Raw genomic sequence first — 16,521 nt, 5'->3', positions numbered from 1 at the left:
CTTACATTGCTGAGAGGCAGGAAGGAGGGTTTGGATATTGGTGAATCGTTTATATAGTTGTTGAACAAGAATAATTTGGTCTTAGTTAGTAATTAGAATATGTAAGCATTTGGAATTAAATTAATGGAAATAAGGGGAGCTCCTACCTCGGAGCTCTGTTGTGAGAATTATATGAACTCATACATGTAAAGTGCTTAGAATAGTGATGGGCACACATTAAGTGCTTAATAAATTAGCTGCTGCTATTATTATTATTATTATTATTATTATTACTATCCCATTGGGTTGACAAAGCCAGTTGAATCCACTAATATAGATGTAAATGTAGTTATCATATGAGTGAAATATCTTTTATAATATGGGGTTGTTAGAATGATTCAGTTTTTATCTTGGTGTTTGAATAATATAAGGGATTTTATTTTTTTGAGACATAAAAGATGTATTCTAAAGCTAACTGCTTTTGGTACACATTCTCTTTTTATTCAGGGCTGTGATGTAACTGAACAGCATACTGAATATGATATCATTCCTTTGCAACTTTCCTAATTCAGTCCTGAAAACGGCTTGTTTAGCTGCTGAGCTGAAATTACATCTTTGTAACTTGTTCACCAGTAGCCAAGCTGCTAATTGAAGCAAAATAATTTTTTATTTTATCCCACTATTAATGTTGGAAGGCTGTTTGACACAATTGTTTATGAAATGTCAGATGTGTAGTGTTTTCTTTGGCTCAGGTTAATTTCTAACTAACCTTCTGGAAATTTCTAGGATCACATTAGCTAGCACTTTTTAAAAATTTTTTTATTAATGACAAGCAGTGAAACTTGGTGGTCAAATGTAATGATTCATATCACAGTATGCTGATATTGTAGGTGTTAGTATTATTTTTGATTAGTTTCAATTCTTGATAATTTGCTACCAGAGCCTTATTGACAATCTATTTAGAGGACACTTCACTTCTGGTTGAAGGAGATACTTTGTACATTCATGAACTCTTTTTTTTTTTTTTAAATGAACTGATTATTTAACGTGACACATTAGGTTTGGCCTTTTATTTTGTGTGGGAAAAATCGAGTAACATATATTCAAGGTTACTCTTTGGTTTAAATGGAAAATTAGGCATTTTTGTTAGTTATAGATAACTTATCTACCTTTCTCCTCCCCCTCCTCCCCAAACTAATGACAACAAATCTATTATTTGGTTGTAAACCAAAACGGCTAATACAAACATTTTGTTTCTAAAACCCTTTTGGATTTTGACGAACCAAAGTCAAAATATTCTCCTCACCGTCTTTCTTTTGGCAAGGAACACAAAGAGTTAAAACTATTAGAAAAATAAACAAAGAAGGCCATGCTTAATTCTCTGTATTTCCTTTGGCATCCTATTGAAGTGTGATCCTGGAGTGTATGTTCACCATGTATTTTTTTGTTTTACTGTGTGGTCTTTATCCACAGTAAGTTTCAATTAACTTTTAAAACCCAGTGATATTTTAGAAAAGCAGGATGAATCACACTTCACAAGATGCCTTCTAAAAACAGTAGGAACCAAAGCAGATTTTCACTATTGATGGATTATTTCTTTGCAAAGATGCTATAGGTTAATTTATAATTGGGCATTTGAAATTGATGGCATTTTACCCTCTCATGGTAAACCTTCTGCCTCGTTGCATAAGGATGTGAAAGTTTTACAATTCCTATTTTTTTCTTCATTTTTGTTAATTATAAAACATTATTCTGGGAGAAAAAACAAACCTCTCAATATGAAAGTTAATAAAGTATTAAAAATAATTGCGTATTTTCTTTCTGCTTAATAGAGGAGGGCATTAAAAAAAAGGGAGACTAGTCTATCAGAAAAATAAATCTCTAGTTATGTCGTTTTGACAACTTGTTTGTCAATTTCTCCAGGTTTTTAAAGTTTCGATGAAGTTAACTCTGTTTATTCTTCTACTTTTCTTCCTGAACAAGCATTCCTGCCACCTTAAGGCATTTACTGGCCATTGGTAGGATTAATATACACATTGTGTCCTACTTGATACTGTATTTTTTGTTTCCTTGCTTAAAATTTCAACTTGCTTTACCATCCATTCACTTATTTAAATAATATATTTTTCTATGTCTTCTCTTCCCTGCCTGCCCATCTCTGTGACAGGAGTCCCATCCTTACTCCTGGTAAACACATTGATTTATTTAAACCACTGTTGTCTTTGTTGCTCTCACAGCAGACTACCTTCCTCACAGGGAGCAGACGCATGATTTACTATGGAGGATGAAAATAAGCCTTCTTCTTGGTGTTCTATTGTTTGGGCCCTAAACCAGCTGTCTATTAAAATGGTTTCACTTAAAATAGTCAATGCTGTTTATATGCTTCTGTGATCTCCCAGCTGATCCAACCTCAATGAGCTTTACTCACACCCCACAGAGACACACATTTAAATTAGGAAGAAAAGCAGGAACTTCTTCCGAAATTGGTGTTAAAGGATCCCTTTCCTTTTAGGCTTGAAGTCTGGGTTTGCTAAACTGTGAACTAGTCTTGGCGTGTGTACTGACTGTAGATGGTAGAGTTAATGTGTGGCTGCCAGTTGTGTGTACAAGCTGGAGGGTGAACTTGGTGGCATTTTTAAAAGTCTGTCTTATTTTTAACAATCTGCCTTAGGGATATTCGCCAACATGAATTTAGCATGTTTCCCTATGTTGGATCTCATTAGACTGTTGATTTCCTGGCCCATACCTTTTATATAATAGTGTGTGTGTGTGTGTGTGTGTGTGTGTGTGTGTGTGTGTTTTGTTAGTAACAAAAACCGCTTTAGGTGAGGTTGGAGGTGAATCCGTCTTTGACTGAGTTCCACTCCCTAGCTGTTACACGGAGGTTCCAGTTTACTCTAGTCAAAGGATTTGAGCTCTACTCACGGGACAGTGAAAAGGCTCCTTGTTTCACTTGCTTTTATTTCAGAAGTCACAGAAGCAGCAAGCGCTTCTTTCTCTGCATTTAGGTGCTGAAAAATATTGTTCTGTTGAGGCCCCCAGGAAGGGACAGCAGAAACTTCATGCTTCATTTCTCCCCAGAGTTCCTAACAACTTCTGAGCAAATCCAAACTCATGCTTTCATTTTTCTATGCTTGATTTGGAGAAAGATTCTCCATTTGGACTCTGTTGCCAGAGGCCAAGTGGCAGTTTGGCATTTGGTAGAGATGTATTAAAGAGACCCTGGAACTTCAGCAAATGATGCTTCCTCACCAGAGATGAAAACATGGGGTTCCTGGGAGTCCATGGGTTATTGACTGTTTGGGGTGTCAGGTGCATTTTTGCAGCATATCTTTAACTGAATATCATGATGGGCCCACTGATTTTAATGAAACTGGCAGCCGTAGTAAAAATAATACATGTCATCCAGAAATAATCTAAACAAGAAGGCCTGATGTAACGGATACTCCCTCCTCCCCAAAAGAACAACAAAAAAATTTTTTTTTTTTTTTTTTTGCAGTAGGGAAAACACCACCAATACCTGTGAATTTATTTACCAAGTTATTAGTTTAGCATGACGAAAAACTGAAATTGACACAGAGGTTATCAGGGATATTAAGAGAACATACAGAATGTAGTGATAATAGGATTTTATAGAAATGAGTGATTATGAATTTTTTAACATCGTGAATGAGAACTAATCAGTTATTTACAGTGTTTCCTTGGTTTTCCAGCTGTGATTGCAGAAAATAAAGCAGGCAGATGTAATTTTTTGGTTCACAAAACATTTTCAGTTCACATAATGCATTTTTTTTTTGAGTAAAGCAACTTCCTGGGTATTTGAAAAGTTCCTTTAAGGATACAGGAAATCATCAATGCATATCATAACTAGAGGCTGAAAAGTTTAGGGATAATGGAATATTAGCATAATCTAGATATTTTCCCCAGAAGATAGTTGTGAATTACATAAGGTGTGGAAGTCTGGCTGATGGTCTCTGTTGGACAACAGGCACCACCTTAACCAAATGGCCAGTTTACTGCCAGTAGTGCAACTAGTTGACAGTGAGATTTGATACACTGAGAACTCAGCACCATGTCTGTGTTATTCTGGCCCTGAATTATATAACTTTAATCTAAGTCTGAGGAGACATCAGACAAACCCAAATTGAGGATGTTCTACAAAAGAACTGGCCTGTATTCTTCAACAATGTCAATGCCATGAAATGCAAAGACTCAGGAATATTCCCATATTGGAGACATAATAACTGAATGCAATGATTGGTATTGGAATATGGTGTGTTTTTTTTTTTTTTTTTTTTTTTTTGGCTGTTAGGACATTATTGGGTAGTTGATGAATCTCAATTAAGGTCTGTAGATTAGATGATTGTATCAGTGTTGATTTTCTGATTCAGATCATTGTACTGTGGTTATGTAAGATAATTCCTTGTTTTAAGGAAATATATGCTGAAGTATTTAGGGTGTGTCTGCAATTTACTAATAAATGAGTCAGGGAAGAATAGAAAAGAATAAAGCAAATTTAGTAAAATTTAAATATTTGAAGAGTCTGGGTAAAGAGTATGTTGAACTTAAATATCTTTGCAACTTTTCTGTAAGTCTAAAATTATGTCAAAATAAAACCTTAAAGAATGATAGGCTAACCATAAAAAAAATCATTTTGATGGGCCAATGGTAGGGAAATGTTTTCTTTCTATGCACATGCTTTTGTAATTTTTAAATTTGTTGCTATTTTTGTTTTGTATTGGAGTTAGATATCTTAACCAGAGCATGCTCAAGGGTCCCCACCCACAGTGTCTTAAGTTTCCCTCATCATTTACAGGCTCTAAAAGTCCTGGGTTCATCAACAAAGCACATTAGAGCCAACAAACTATAAGTTAGTTATTGTAGCATCTGGGTAATTTAAGTAGTTTTATCACCAAGCAATTGAGGGTTTTGTGAATGTGTGAAAGTAATTTTATTAACAATTTGAAGCTGTATTATGCAGTGATACAGTGTTAAATTAAATGTATCCCAATGTGGAGAAAAGGAAGATGGGGGCGTTGGTAAACGTCTGTACTCACTGCCTCCCACAACCATGTCAAAATTACAACTAAAATACAGAGCAACCATCATCCAGAACCGCTGGAAAGCTGGCTGAATGGAAGTCCTACAACTAGAGAAGAAAGCACACTGAGACTGGTAGGAGGTGCAGAGGTGCGAAATGGGCTGGCCCGGCACCCCGTGTGGCGCTTTTTTAATCAGGAGGGAGATTGTCTCTGTGGAGGCTGCCCAGGGGAGCAAGGGGTCCCAGCCCCCAACCAGACCCCCAGCCCAGAGTCCCAGAGCTGGGAAACGAAGTCCCTATGGGCAGTAAGAACTGCAGGCTGTAAAAACCAGTGCAGATTGGGGCTCAGTGACACAGAGGCTGCTGGAGACGCAGCTGTTCATCTTAAAAGGCCATCACCATGAACTGAACTTACAAGGTCTCGCTTCCTCTGAGATCTAGCACCAGGGAAAGGCTTTGGGCAACACAGACACATATGAGGAGGAACTGGATTGTCTGGCATTGGGGCAGGAACTTGGGGGCGGCTTTCTCCCAGACAGAGGTGCTCATAGGGATCATGGTTCCTATGCTGGGACCTCCCCATTGCAGGGCTGATTGGCAGCCATTTCTGTGATTCCCTAAGACCCCTTCTCAACCAGTTTACAACCCCACCCAAGCTGTGTGCAGTGGCTTTTGCATATGAATAGCCTGTCCTTTCCCAGGCCTTGCTTCATAGGTGGGCCTCATCTGGGCACTTCCAAACCCAATACAAAGAGGAGGAATCTGCAGATCTCTCTGTAGCTCCTGCTGGGTGGCCCCAGTCAGTGGCTGACTTTGCACCTCCCTGGAGACCCAAGAGCCAGTATATCCAGTGGTCAGTGTCAGACCATACCAGATTATAACTGTACACATCCATAAGTGACACACTCAAGGGGCAGACTCAGTGAGCACCAAAGCCCCACTGAAGCAAGTCCTGCTCCATAGGGATGTCTCCTGCACAGCAGCTCTCCCACTGTAGTGGCAGCTGGTCCTCACAGCCAATTGCCCTGGAGGTCAATTCCTCCCAGTGACACCAATAGCAATCAAGTCTCAATGACAACAAGACTGTGCTCACAGCCCACAAAGGGGTGCACCTAGAGTGCCCAGCTCAGGTGACTGAGGAGGTTGGGCCACTGGGACCAATAGAATACCTACTACACAAGGCCACACTACCAACTCAAGGAGACATAGCCCCTCTACCCAATACATAGAAACAAACATAGGGAAGCAGCCAAAATGTGGAGACAAAGAAACATGTCACAAATGAAAGAAATGGAAGAAAGCAAACTATTGGATATAGAATTCAAAATCATAGTTATAAGGTTACTCAAGAATTTTCTAGAAACCTCCCCCCAAAATGGAAAAGGACCAGTCAGAAATTAAGCATAACTGACTGAAATAAAGAATAATATACAGGGATTCAACAGTAGAGTAGAAGATTCTGAGAAACAAATCAATGATTTGAAATATGAGGAAGCAAAGAACACCCAACCAGAAGAGCAGAAAGAAAAAAGATTCTAAAAATATGAAGATAGTATAAGGAGCCTCAGGGAAAACTTCAAGTGTACCAACATTTGCATTATGGGGGTGCCAGAAGAAGAGAGAGAGCGAGATATTGAAAACCTATTTAAAGAAATAATGATAGAAAACTTCCCCTACCTGGTGAAAGAAATAGACTTACAAGTCCAGGAAGCACACAGAGTCCCAAACAAGAGGAACCCAAACAGGACCACAGCAAGACACATCATAATTAAAAGACCAAGTGCTAAAGACAAAGAGAATCTTAAAAGCAGCAAGAGAAAAACAGTTAGTTACTTACAAGGGAATGCCCATACGACTGTCAGCTGATTTCTCAACAGAAACTGTGCAGGCCAGAAGGGAGTGGTAAGAAATATTCAAAGTAATGAATAGCAAGGACCTGCACCAAGATTACTCTACCCAGCAAAGCTATCATGAAGGTCAGATAAAGAGCTTCACAGACAAGAAAAAGCTAAAGGAGTTCATCATCACCAAAGCAGTATTATATGAAATGTTGAAGGGTATTCTTTAAGAAGAGGAAGAAGAATAAAAAGAAAATGATAAAAATGTAAACAACAAAATGGCAACAAATACATACCTATCAACAACTGAATCTAAAAATCAAACTAAGAAATCTAATGAACAAAATAAACTGGAGAATAAAATAGAATCAGAGGCATGGAAATGGAATAGACTGATGATTCTCAGAGGGAAGGAGGGTGGGGAGTGGGAAGAGATTAAACAAAGATATTATATGTATATATGCATTACCAATGGACACAGGCAATAGGGTGGTGAAGGCCTGGGGTGGGATGGGAACTGGGTAGAGGGGGTTAATGGGGGGAAAAGAAGGACATCTGCAATAATCTCAACAATAAAGGTTAAAAAAAAAAAACTCCCTAAAATAAACAAATAAGTAAATAAATAAATAAAATGTATCCCAATGCAGAGCACGGCTCTACCAATAGCTGTGAGTTTTCCTTTGGCTCAGGTATTAACACGTAGATCTTCCAGGAAGCTGAGTTCTCAGGGAAACTTCTTAGTGATCATAAGCAAAATGTTTGTACACACATTACTAAAAACAGACAGAAACATCTTGGCTGGTGAGGTGGTTTGGGACTCCAGATTTTGAGAGTCAGATGTAATTCTTCTTAGTTTAGGGAGATGGCTCTGTGGCTTAAGCCCACACATATGCTGGCGAACATTACTGTATGGGTGGGTGTACACCCTGGAGAGCACATGTTTTCCGCCTGCTGGTGGGAAGAAGGGTTTTCCCTGATTGATGAATCATCTCAGAGGAGACAGCGAGTGAATGGATTCATTGATCATACCTCCTCCACTTGTTTTCTACTGCTCATCTCCGGAACACTACATGCTGGGGCTGGGAGTTGTAAAATGAGGAGGGAAATACATACAAATCCGTGTACTTTTCTATATTTTAAATCAATAGTATCTCAATCTGCTAAAACAGCTGGGTTCCCCTCGTCGTTGATTAGATTTCTTTTATTCTGAATTGAGGGTGAATTGTGGTTGTCTTGATGACAGACACCCATCTCACACACGGGTGCAAAGATGTGTGTCATAATGAGGCCACAGAGAAACATAGCCGCTTCCCCTCAGTTTGGGTTGATCCTTAACAAAGTATCTTGAAACAATCAGCCCAGAGAGGTGTTAGCTCCTGAAAACTTCTGGGCCCGCAACAGTGGGGAAGTGGTCAAGAACTCAACTGTGATAATTTGTTCTCTGCTACTTATTTCCATTCTTAACTCAAATCCTGCCTTTTTTTTCTCCTTCTTCTTCTTTTTTTTTACAGGCCATAGTGTATGAAGGCCAAGACAAGAACCCAGAAATGTGCCGAGTCTTGCTCACACACGAGATCATGTGCAGGTAAGAAATACCTTGTTCTCTCCCTTTAATTAGCAAAGAGAAGATGAATTTGTATCTCCAATCTAGGTGAACTCAGGTTTATTTTGGGGGTATATATTTAATCTTCGATTAGACAATCTAAAAAGAACCCATGGACTTGAGTAGTTGGCACTAAATTGTCAGGCATCACAGTGGTTCTCAATTATTTATCAGAGTCCATCCTGTAAGATATACATTTCCATGTTGATATCTGCACTGTTAATGGGCACAAAGCAGTACCCTCCCCTTCTTCCTTTCAATCGAATAAAATACAATATAACGCTTTTAGTGTTAATATATGCACTCAACCACATTGCTAGTGAAATGAGTAAGAGTTCTATTGATGTCAGCAGAAGCCTCCGCTTAATAAGACTTAAGGTATACAGTGGTTCCCCCTTTTAATTCTTCCACTTAAAAATAGAACGTCCGTACATAGGTAGCATTCCTCCTTAAACTGAGCGTGGATTTTCTTTCATTCGCCCCTCCGCCCCCGACTCTGATCTATTAGTCTTAGTTACCCAGTGTGTAACTATGACAGTGTAGCTAATATTTCTGAGGGCTGGTGAGCTTTTGGAAGGATAGCAAAGAGGAGTCCCTGAAAGCTATAAAAATTCATGTCACTTGCAAATGAGTGTCTTTATTTTTGTCTGATATCTGACTGAAGCTACATTTGAAAACAGGCCCCTGGACCACATTCAGTTCCCTGGTCTCAGCCAGTCCTCCACATGTGGGAAAGCAGACCAGAGAATGAACACTTTTTAACTTGCAGTTGAGGATTCTTATTCTTCATAAAGTAACAGTGGTACTTGGCTCCCAGTATATTCTGAGTAATTGGATGAAGCATGAAGATGCCACTATGCATCAGAGAAAGGCTACTAATTGCTTTGTTAGCCGTTCAGGCTGGGCTCAAGCGGGCTTGGCCCCTGACTATTACTGACCAATCCTGTTAGGGCTTCAGCATGGGTGGGCTTTATTTGCTGCTCCTGGACTTGTAGTGAACTCAGCCTTAAAGCTCTAGTTGGAAATAAATTAGAAAGGGCGTAATGTATAAACATGTTTACTTACTGAAATCTCAAATATTAACTTCTTTATCTAGAATTATGTATATGTCTGAAAATTTCCTTTTTTCTTTTCCTTTAAAAAAAAACATACTTCTAATATATTATTATAAAATATATAGGAGTTTCACAAGTTTTCACTTCAGTGATTTGTAAACCTTGTTAATTATTCCAAAAACAGGTTGCTTTTCTCTAACTTTAAAGCAGTAGCAAAATCCAAAAATATGGTCATAAATTTCTTAGAAGGTATTACTAGGCAAAAATCAGCATTATACTGCATACAATAATTGTATGATTAAAGCTGAGTTGCACTTTACAGAATTAAATGAATAAAATCATTTTGAAAAGCCTTAAAAAAATGACCTCCTTTGTATTACTATTTTTCAGACTGTATTTTAGCTTCCCACAATTAGCATGTTATTAGAATGAATTTTCAATGTTCTATTACATGTGATTCTAGCAAAATAGGAGACAGACAGGAAGATGGATCTCAACCAATAGGCCACCTAATATCTATATATCATAAATTTGCATCTCAGATCTGCACATGTTTGGACTCTGCTAGAAATAATTCTGTTCTTGAAATACTTAAAGATATATTATGCCTTTCACACACAAGCCTACCCTCTATTAATGCAGTTTATATTTTTCTTGTTCTTAAAATTCATTGGTCCAGGGTATTTTATTATGCTGGTTGCTGTGCTTTACTGCTGGTGTTCTTTCTATTTTTCAGAAACATAAAAATAGCAAAAATAAAATTCTCAAGCCACTGAAGGCAAATGATGATGTTTGTACTGCATGGCTGATAGGAAAGCCATATTCAAAATGCCATCCTGTTAATGTTACAGATTATGGTTTTTCTGGCTGCCTATAGATGTGTAAGGGGTACTGTTTGTTTACCAGGCCGCCATGACCCTATTACACAAACCTGTCATCTATTGTGTGGCTAACAGTCTTTTAAATTGCAAATCAGATGCTCTTTAGGGGGCTTTAGGAAAAAAAAATCTCACTTTCCACACCATCCTATTTCTCTTGATTTCTTGCCTGTTGTAAGTGGAAGTTGGGATGTGCTGAATTTGCACCAGGGGTGCAAATGCAGGCTCAATTATAAGCATAAAATTAGAGTCTGTTCACCATTAATCAGCCTGGCTAATTGCTATGCACCACCATTAGCCATATGGTGTGAAAGACAGCTTGCTCTCCCCAAGATGAAATTTCTCCATTGCAGACATGAAATAGTGAGGGCCCTGGATTCTAAAATAGCATGTTTTAGATATTTAATTTCTAAACAACTTTCCACTGTGCTTTCTATCAAGGCTAACGGCACAATAAAACTTTGCGTTGATGTCACAAAAACTGTATATTTATAGTATGTTGGACCGGTAGTAAAGGAGACAGAGAATTTACATCGACAGGAAAGGGTTTGGGATGGTTCTGTTTTGTTGCGGAAAAGGGGGAAAAAGAAAAAAAAAAGGAAAGAAAGAAAAGAAATGAGATAAGAGGAAAGAAGGAAGTTTTGTCTCAGGTGGCTGCAAATTTAAGAAATCCATTTTGTTCTGTTGTGAGGATAACTCCGTGGCATGAGCTGACTAAAGGACTTGCCACCATTGAATTACAATGATTGCTACTCTTTGAGACAAAACCTTGTTGACTTGGTGGCATAGAGTAGTGGCATAGAGCTCTTTCTGTGGAATTTTGGGAGAGTTTCTACATTTTTGGTAAATTAGAATCTATCATTACATTTTGCTAATACCTGGTGGTTAAGGCCTTAAAATAATGTGGCCCCATGAAGGATTTTTTTTAAAAAAAACAGCTGATCTCAACCAATAGGCCACCTAATATCTATATATCATAGATTTGCATCCATAAGAGATTTGATTTTAAGTGCATCTCAACATCCTGTATTTAAATGTGAATGGAAAACAGGAACTATAGTTGGTAGTTGAACCAGCTCCCAACCTCCCAGGAAGGCTGAAGCAGGTTTTCTCTCCTTCCAGGTCACAGGATGGTTTCCCAGGCTGGGTGCTCTGTTGAGGCGAGCGATCTTTTTCCATGATCAGTGCCTGGCTTTTTGTGGGGCCGTGGCTTAGTTCTCAGGGTCAGCCTCTCCCTTGATCAGGCCTCTTCTTCCTTTCTCTTTTGCTGGCTTATTCTGATTTTTCCTTCAGATCCCCACTTCAGCGTGATTTCTTCAGGAAAGCCTCCCTAGCCCTTGACCTGAATTGTATCCCCTTGTTAGGCATTCTTATTCTATCCTGTGCTTTTCCCTCAAAGCACTCAGGGCATTGTAACTGTGGGTCCATGGCCTGTGTTCCTTGCTGGACTAAGGACTTGAAGGCAGGGAAATTACTCAGTTTTCCTCTGTGCCTCAGTTGTTCCATGTGTGAAATGGGTGAAAAATATTATCTCATAGATAGTTGTTAAGATTAAATGCTATAACCTATAAATGCTTATCATGGTGCCTACCATATAGAAAGTACTGAATGTCTATTAGTGTTAATAGCAGTGGCAGTAGTATTAGTATTAATATTAATAGAAGCAGAAGTAGTAGTCGAAGCCATAGCAGCAATATCCAGTGTCTAGCTAGGTATCTGGCACATAGTTGTTCAGAGTGAAAGATTGATAAGAGAACTTTGAAAGGAAGTGAAGCATCCCTTGACCTGGCCTGTGGGATCGAGCCAAAACCAGCTCTCTGACATCCCCCGAGGGGTCCCGGATTGCAAGAGGGCTCAGGCCAGGCCGATGGACCCCACCGGTGCTCGATTGGGGCTGGGGAGGGATGCGGGAAGTTGGGTAGCTGGGGAGGGACCGTGGGAGGGCTCCAGGGCATGTCCAGTCCATCTCGCTCAGGCCCGATTGGCTGGACTCCAGCAGCAAGCTCACCTACTGGTCGGAGCATCTTCCCCCGGGTGGTCAGTGTACGTCATAGCCACTGGTCAACTGGTCGACTGTCTTCCCCCTGGTGGTCAGTGCATGTCATAGAGAGTGGTTGAGTGGCCTTAGCATATCATTAGCATATTACACTTTGATTGGTTGAACAAACGACTGGATGGCCGGACACTTAGCATATTAGGTTTTTATTATATAGGACAGTGATGGGCAACCTTTTGAGCTTGGTGTGTTAAACTTCGCCAAAAAACTGAGCATAACTCGGGTAGTGTGTCACTTTGAGGAAAAAACTAACTCCAAGACTCTAGTCGCAAATGTTTCATCCTCGGCATATGGCCGCGTGTCATCAGAAATGGCTACGCGTGTCAGTGCTGACACGCGTGTCATAGGTTCGCCATCACTGATATAGGATATCCTATCTAATAAAAGGGTAATATGCAAATTAACCATCACTCAGTCACAAAGATGGTGGCGCCCATAGCTACAAGATGGCGGCGCCCAGTTCTCTCAGCCCCGCCGGGGCGGCTGCTGAGAGTGGGCAGCATGAGCGGCCTAGCGGAATGCTTGCTTCGTTGCCACGCCCAGCTTGGGCTGGCCCCCCAGACCTGGAGCGGACATGGATAGGGACAGGGGGCCCAGCCTGCAGCCTCCGTGGCCGAGCGCAGGCCCAGAGAGGAGATGGCGGGCCTGCCTCCTGCAGAAGCAGCGCGGGTCCCTCCCACCTCCCACGGAATCTGCGCGGGTCCCTCCCGGCTCCCATGGAATCTGCGCGGGTCCCTCCTGGCTCCCGTGGAATGAACGTGGGTCCCTCCCGCCTCCCACGGAATCTGCGCGGGTCCCTCCTGGCTCCCGTGGAATGAATGTGGGTCCCTCCCGCCTCCTGTGGAAGCAGCGCAGCTTCTGGTGGTGTGCTGCGGCTCCCTCTGGCTCTCGCAGAAGCGGCGGGCAGCCTACTGCGCGCGGTATCGCAATGGGCTGCTAATATATATGTATCCTCCATTCTTCCCCACTCTTATTTCATAATGTACTTTGTTCATTCTAGGTGTGGTGGTTAAGGATGTTTTCATTCATTCTTTTAGCCCCTACTGTGTGCAAAGCACTGTGGAATGCTGAGTCCAAAAGGACTGAGTCCTGTAGTAGGAGAGCTGACAGATTAGATGAGACTTGTGGGCAGAGTACCAGACTGCTCTGTAGAAAGAGTTGACTGTGATCAGAGCTGAGGCAAAGGATTGTGGCTATTCAGAGAAGACAGGACATACTTGTAGGCAGGTAGTAGCCTCAGAAATGGGGAGGAGGGTGAGATAGGACAAGGAGTTTAGAGGATGCATGAAGAAGTGTTTGGGCCCGTTTGTTGGTGGTCCAGGTAGGATTTCTCTTTGGAGAGGTCTAAAGGTGGGTGGCCCTGTGGCCTGGAGCTGGGAAGAGAGTCAGGGTGAAAGACAACCCACTTCAGAGGTCTCTTCCCAAAAGTGAGAGTTGAAGCTATGGGCTTATAAGGGGTTGACAAGGGTTGATTTAGAAAGGATTTAGAAAGAAAAGGAGGGTGTTTCAAAGATGTGGGCCATCCATGTAAGTGCTAGGGAGGCTCACATGGATATGAAGACTGAGAAAAACAGCAAACAGGTCACTGGTGAACGAAGCCAGTTTTTATGGGGTTAAGGTGGCAAGAACTGATGGAGACTCTGGCAAGGAGAGGGTTGGACAGCAAAGAAACTGACTCAAGAAACAAGATGGAGCAAGTTTTTTTTTTTTTTTTAAGAGAATGGGAAAACTTGACAATGTATATAAACTGAGGGAAAGAATGAACGTATCCTCACAACCATTAATCAGACTCTTCAGATAATTCCTATATCTCCTTCTCCAGCCACTTTGGCTAAATAGGCAAGACATTTTACTTTTTATCGCAAAGCTTAGAGATTGATATGATGTTTTTCTCTAGTTGAGAGAGCCTCTACTTATCAGAAAAAACTGCATGTTCCTAAGATGAGGATCTGCCGGTCCCACGACTAGGAGACATCTAGCCATTTCTTGCCGTGATTTATGGAGCTGCGTGTCAGCTCACTGGAGATACACCACCTGTGTCAGGCTGCTATGGAAGAGACTCATAAGTTTGCCTTTCCCTGGGTGTGCAGAATTGTCCAGGAGCCGCACGAGCCTGCTGGGGAAAGGGCTGCTGTTTTGAGTCCACAGTGTACTTATGGCATCAGGTGCTGGGTACCCACTCCTGTGACAGGCCACATGGCTCTCCTGCCAGTTGGGTCGCAGGTTGAGAAGGGACGTGAAATAGTGGGAGTCCTGCCCTGTGACAAAACAAATTAGGCAACTCCAAGCCCTCCTACACGATAGATGTCTGCGTTAGGGAGCCAATACCAGGTCTGAGTCTGGCACGGTGCCTGCCACACAAGTAGGAGCCGGAGAAACACCTTTTTGACTAGATGAAGACCCATTCATCACACAGTAATGAGGATATAATTATTACTGCGAGGTCTTTCACTACCACGGTAACTTTTCCTTTGAAATGCTTTTGCATTTGTTGTCCCAACATACTATAGTGTTTCCTTCTGAGTCCTCTTCTGCCTCACACGTAAAGGAATCTGTGCTCTTTTCAGCCGTCCTTGGTTGATGCCTGTCTCGTGTATGGTGGAGGTGGTGCCCACCTTTCTGGGTTCTTCTGAGTTCCATGGAAGAAACTAGAGGAGGTTCAGCTCAGAGCACAGAGGACTCTCGAGGGCAGGGAACAGTCATGGGAAGAAGGACAGGTCTTTACTTGGTGCTCGGGTTAGAATTAGGGAGCTACAGGGGGATCCATGTCAGCTCAGTCTAAGGGAAGACCTTCCTTCTCCCGCTAACAGTTGATTTTTCATTTTTCAGTGGGAAAGTAATAATGCAATACAAAGCAGAAGACTGAAAATGTATTTAAATAAAATATACACCCTCCATTAACCCCATTCCTATTTCCCTTGCTATAGGTTACAGCTTTGAGGTATCCATTCATTCATTAAATATTTTCCAAGGGCCCAGAGTGTACTAGGCTCTGTCCTGGTTGCTGGGGATATAAAGGTGAATAAAAACGTCTAAGGTCCTGTCCTCATGGGGTTTATATTCTAGTGTGAGTGTCAGACAATAATGAAGAAGATAAAGCAATATAAAATATAACGTGGGGAGCGCTAGGAAGAAAAGTGATGCAGAATAAGGGGCCAGAGAGCTCTGGGTGGCCAGGGAAGCCTTTCTAAGGCAGTGACTTTGTGCAGAGATTTGAGTGTCATGAGGGTGTGGACCATGCTTATGACATTCTCTCTCTCTCTCTCTCTCTCTCTCTCTCTCTCTCTCTCTGTCTCTCTCTCTCTCTCTTCCCCTTGCTCCCCACACCTCCTCACATTTTTCTCTCAGAAATTGGACCATACCATACATACTATTTTGCAACTTATTTTTCTCAGTTTACAATATAATGTTGACTTCTTTTCATGATAATTCATAAAACCCACCTTCATTCCTTTTTAATGCTGCACAGAACTCCATATATACATGTACATGTATATACTATATATATATGTATACACACATACAGACACATACACACACACACATATATATTTAAAGTGGGCTCATACTATAGACACTATTTTGTCATCACTCCAGGTGCAGAACAGAGCCCAAGTGTCTCATTTTGGGAAAACTATATGATGCAGTGACATGGCCTGGGAGACAGGAACCTGTTGGAATATTTTTCATCCTTTGCCTAAAGTTTTTTTTATAAGTGATAAGTGACCTCCAGCAGCCCCTTGATTCTGTTTTCTCTTCCTTCATTCCCCCATTTTAGTCCTATTCTGTCTTTCCTTCTGCACTCCTGTTCTTCGAATCTGCCTGCTACTCTGGGTCCCTTGAGGCACAGCACAGAGGGGATGGTTCTTATTTATGCTATTCTTCAATTCCTCTGGCTTCTCTCTAAGTCATTTTTATTTGGGACAGTGCTTAAGTCAAAGGACAAATCTCTGACCTAGTGTGGCCCTTGCTTGGGGGAGGTGGTTTGGTGTATGGGGTGGGGTGATAGCAACCCCCTCTTTCCATCCGGATTGCCTGCCCAGAGAGTCAGCTTGGCTCTCTTTATCTGTC

The 16,521-nt window shown here is 41.2% G+C and overlaps 1 protein-coding gene across 10 annotated transcripts in view; it reads left to right on the top strand.

Moving 5' to 3' along the window:
* EBF1 (EBF transcription factor 1) overlaps nucleotides 1-16,521 on the top strand; it is a 385,879-nt gene that overhangs the window by 8,360 nt on the left and 360,998 nt on the right. For all 10 annotated transcript variants that reach the window (XR_008556430.1, XR_008556431.1, XM_008147667.3 and 7 more), the window contains exon 5: nucleotides 8,370-8,443. Coding sequence is in view for 8 of the 10 variants with exons in the window: in XM_008147667.3 (XP_008145889.1) it covers nucleotides 8,370-8,443 (74 nt within the window). In the remaining 2 variants the exon portion in view is untranslated. The remainder of the gene's footprint in view (nucleotides 1-8,369; nucleotides 8,444-16,521) is intronic.

The sequence above is a fragment of the Eptesicus fuscus genome, chromosome 6, assembly GCF_027574615.1.
Source record: "Eptesicus fuscus isolate TK198812 chromosome 6, DD_ASM_mEF_20220401, whole genome shotgun sequence".
Classification (NCBI taxonomy): domain Eukaryota; kingdom Metazoa; phylum Chordata; class Mammalia; order Chiroptera; family Vespertilionidae; genus Eptesicus; species Eptesicus fuscus.
The sequence above is the reverse complement of the archived record's forward strand: the minus strand, read 5'-3'. Positions and strand labels throughout refer to the sequence as shown.